This window comes from Pagrus pagrus, assembly GCF_965226575.1.
Source record: "Pagrus pagrus genome assembly, chromosome: 15".
NCBI lineage: Eukaryota > Metazoa > Chordata > Actinopteri > Spariformes > Sparidae > Pagrus > Pagrus pagrus.
The window spans coordinates 5,256,036-5,260,591 of record NC_140199.1 but is presented as its reverse complement, the minus strand read 5'-3'; the positions used below and the strand labels follow the sequence as shown (position 1 = coordinate 5,260,591).

Genomic DNA, 4,556 nt, shown 5'->3' with positions numbered 1-4,556 from the left:
CATAAACTTAGTGAAACTCTGTTTACAACATATTCATAACAGCTTAGACCTACTTGTTCATTCGGCAAACGTTATACATGAAGATATCTCTTTCTTTGTCTGTTTCTTCCAGTGGTTTAGGTAAATATTTGCATTAGCCTATAATGGGGAAGTGAGATCAGACCTTGAACTGTCTCGCAGGGGCTTCCTACCTGTCCCATACTGCAGCTTCTTTCTTTCTTTCCTTCTTTATTAAATCGTGGTAATGACTTCAAAATGCCATTAGATGGGGTTCAGCACCACTTTAATACAAGCGCATTCAGGCGCCAAATCGACTCTTCCTGATGACACTGGGTTGACACTGATGGGAGATACGCATCACGAAGTTGTATCAGGGGGAAGCGCAGCAGGCGGCTATCTAAGATGGCATCTTCAAGGTACCAGAGCTGGCACATGTAAGGAGAGGTGCGATGCTGCGAGTGGTTTTCTTCTGTAAGTACCGAATAATTTACACATATAGTCCGAAACCTGCAGGCTGTTGCATCACAAGTTATTAACGTGGAGTGGGAATTTAATTGAGAAATGAATGCCTATATAGCCTAAAATATCAACGACAAAACTTTGACAGACACACACACACACTTAAAGTAGTCTTTGAAGATGAGCCGGTATTCATTCATTCATTCATTCATTCATTCATTCATTCATATTACTAACGGGAAAAGTGGATGTTATTTAATGTTGAGCCGTGTTGTTTGTTTGAGTCACTATGCAGACTTCCCCCACAGGCTGATCTTTGTGGGGGTAGGACGGAGATGGAGATAGTAAACAACGTTTTTCACAAAAAGAAAGAAGTATCTTCATGTAAAATATTTGCCGAATGAACAAGTTGATCCAAATAATTAAAATTTGTTGTAGACATAGTTTCACTAACTTTATACGCTTCCTCCTAACGCAGTAAGTCTAAAATAGAGCGTTTTATAAAGGGAGTCTTGTGACTTTCTCCACAGGAAATACCCTATATTAGTTACTGGAATTGCAACATTTCACATGTTAATCTTAAATAAATTATATTCTTTAATACATTTGGAGTAAATCGGGGAATCAGTTGAAACAGCGTGTTCAAACAGCTGCTGGGAGGTACGACGCACTTTAAGCACAAACACCGACAGGCTTAGTTCAGCAGTGATGCCGCGACAAACGGACACTTTTTACAAGGAAAGAAACATCTCAGTGTTTTGTATTTAATGCCGAATTAATAAGCAGGAATACATTATTAAAAAATCTGTTTCAGCCGTTTCACAAAGTGTGTTAAGTTTCCCCTTGTGATGCAACAACTCCTAAAATCACGCGATTTGTTAAGGGAGTCTGGGATATTGCCGTTACACAGTGCGTAATTCCTCTGGAAAACACGTTTTTTTTAACCTATTTATATAATTAATGTAAAAAATACTCACAGAGCAATTAATCAGTTGTGATTAAAATAATGGTTGTGAAGTCACTATCCCAGGCTCCCTTACCAATCTTGTGATTTTTAGGACACGTTTTGCTTTTTGAATGTCTTTTATTTCAAGCTGTAAAAGTGAAGGATCACCATCATAACCTCGCACCCCTGTCTCGTGCTGTTGTCTTCCACACGGGGGTCGATTCACCTCTGTTGCGGCTCTGGGATTTATCGGCTGCGGAGCATGGGAGCTGCAAAAGAGGATAACTGGCTGATACAGTCACTCATTCTTTGTAAGTTAGTGGCATTGTCTCCTGTAGATTTGAGACAGGAACATACTGGGATTAATAATGCCCACATTGTATGTTAGGAGGAGTAAAACACAATATGTGTGGTCAGATTCTTATATTATATCTAGAATAAAGACCAAGTTGTTTCTTTTTTCCCCCCAGTGGGATTGCTCACTATTTCTGGCAGTGCACATGGCATCAAGTGCACCGTAACTCAGTATGGTGGAAAGACACATTACAGTGTCCCAGAGTTCAAGGCGACCAACTGCTATTACTGGTGGACCAACGGCTCTGTAAGTTACACAAGCCAGAACCGCTTTCTTCTGTGTTTTCAGACATGTTAAAAAGATCCCACAACACTAATATCTCATACTGTATAACTGTATAGACCTCATGGCAGACATCACACAAATGCATCCCAGTCGCCTGAACAATGTTATCTGTTTCTGCAAAACCACAGATAAGCTAAAACTGAATGTTACGTTTGTGTACTTGTGCTCTGGTTAGGTTTATGCACAAATAACACTTGGTTGTGGTTAACAAAACATTGTGGTTTGGCTTTAAATACCTGTTATGTTTGCCACAATCGCATCATACGTCCCATTTGAATAGCGTGTTTCGGACGTCACAAAAAACGCTTGAAATTTCCTCAGGTGTCCTTAAAAATATCCAGTGGTGTGACTCGGACTGCGTTTGGCTGCTTTGTTCGCTGTATTAACGCCCTTCCACCTGTTCATGTGAAAGCCAGGTAATAAGCATTTAAACTTGATGCCACGTGTGGTGCAAATGTCAACCTTGGAAGTATCTGTGGTTTGCAGAAACGTTAACTGCTCACATTATATCCTGCCTGCAAATCCTCAGCTGTAGTTGATGCTTTTTTTACGTGAGCTGCTGCTTGAGGCATGTCATGCCTCAAGGTCACTGTTTGTACACTGCCTGACCAAAACAAAATAGTCACCATCTGGATTTAACTAAGCAAAAAGGTAAGAGTGTTGCATTGGTTAAACACTGCAGTGATTAATACGGTTTCAGCTGGCAACAAGTTATTTAACCCTAACTGATGCAGTGAGTAGCTTCTCATTTCTTAAACAACCACGTGGGAAGATATATCCTGTGGTCGTGGTCAGTTGGTCGGGTCTAGGTTCAGCAACGTTATGTGCCCAATAAAATAAGGGTCAGCTGACTACCTGAATATACTGAATGACCAGGTTTTACCCTGATGGCACAGGCATACTCCAAGAAGACAATGGCATGTCCAAAATAAATGTCTTGACATTGCATAAACTTATCAAAACGATGCCACAGCGAATACGTGCCGTAGTTAAAACTAAAGGCGGTCCAACAAAATATTAGAATGTGACTTTCTTTTGGCGGGGCAGTGTATAAACCTAATCTGAACTAGTTTGTATATCTGTCATGATTTTATTGTTTCTTATGTGTTTACTTAAGGACCATGTGCTGGCAAACCACATCGGCAAACTGGATACACTCGTGTTGAACAATACCAACAGGAACCTCGTTATAAATCAGTGTCTTGAGAAGCTCCTCTACGTGCGAAGCTGTACCTCTGAGGTATTAAACTGTTTAGATGTGAGAAACAGGAACTGCACACTACAACACATAAAGTAGAGCTAGGTACTCTGGATAAACTGTTTAATTTCTAATAATATTGCTTATGTGTGATGACAAGAATTGTATTTTCCTTCTGTTGAGCTCCAGACAATTATAATCTTACTGATCAGTAATCTGTGTTGTCTGTTCTTTCTCTTTAGGAGACACAAATGGAGGCGAACTGTACCAGTGAGTTTCATCACATGTCAGATTTTGCCTCATACAATATGTGAGTAGTTTTTTAAATGTTGTTGTTTTTTACTCAGTGTTCTGATGTAAGAATATGTCGTTTTTACAGCCAGCTGCAGTGGAAGTCCTCAACATCGGGGCTGGAAAGGTAAGGGCACACTAGTTTCTGTTTGTATAAGATATGGGTTACAACCCAGATGACGTATGAACAGTTAACGGACAACATGAAAAAAACGAGACTGACTGATAACAGGCACTGATATCATTCACACGTCCTGCGCAGCTCAAATCATTTAGCCTCTCACTTTCTTGTGGGTTGGCGACTGAGGGTGGAGCCCACAGGAACAGGAACAGGAACAGCAGGCCCTCAGAAACAGGAAGTTACTCGACAATGACTGGACTTAAATACAAACTAAACTAACGAGTGGATTAAACCAACGAGACTAAAATACCACGACCAATGACAGAGACACTGTAAGTTTAACTTGTGTCCACTTCCTGTCTGTCTCAAACCACTTTACATTCATACATTTGTGAGAGAGATTTTAGAGGTTGCCATTCAAAAGGTTTAAAAGGCAACTACAGAGAGGCTTTTTATAAACATCTTTATTTGACCAGCATTCATTTTGGAAAGCCTGATAACTATTTTAATGATATGTTTCCTGAATACGGGAAATAGCAATCTCATGTGTTTTTTTTTTGTTTTTTACTTTTTTGAAGAACCTGCCACCATCACTCCTGAAACCAAACCTACATCCTCGACAACAGGTAAGAGGGTATTGTCTCTGTCTTTGTAAAGTCAAGTGCAGCACAAGAGACCACAATGATGATTTGGAGCAGACTTGTGAGTTACCAGTTTCAATCAATTACACCATGATACCGTGTCTGTACTGTCACATAATACCTGTCACATCAGCACGACTTGAAAATGTTAGAACTGAAATTATCCCAAGGCTTCATGAATCTGCTTTGAAAACACAGAGACAAGAGGTAAAAGGAGAGAGACTGGAGGGAAAAGTCATGTAAAACTGAGCTTGTGCGTC

At 40.1% G+C, this 4,556-nt stretch overlaps 1 protein-coding gene across 1 annotated transcript; it reads left to right on the top strand.

Moving 5' to 3' along the window:
- Window positions 1-402: 402 nt before the first annotated feature.
- On the top strand, window positions 403-4,310 carry LOC311270197 (uncharacterized protein; the record flags this gene model as incomplete). Its single annotated transcript, XM_084374942.1, has 6 exons — window positions 403-471; window positions 1,876-2,006; window positions 3,163-3,285; window positions 3,486-3,513; window positions 3,623-3,661; window positions 4,234-4,310. Exons 1-6 carry the CDS (start codon window positions 450-452, stop codon window positions 4,308-4,310), a joined length of 420 nt encoding a protein of 139 aa, XP_084231068.1. The 5' UTR covers window positions 403-449.
- Between the last annotated feature and the right edge of the window lie 246 nt (window positions 4,311-4,556).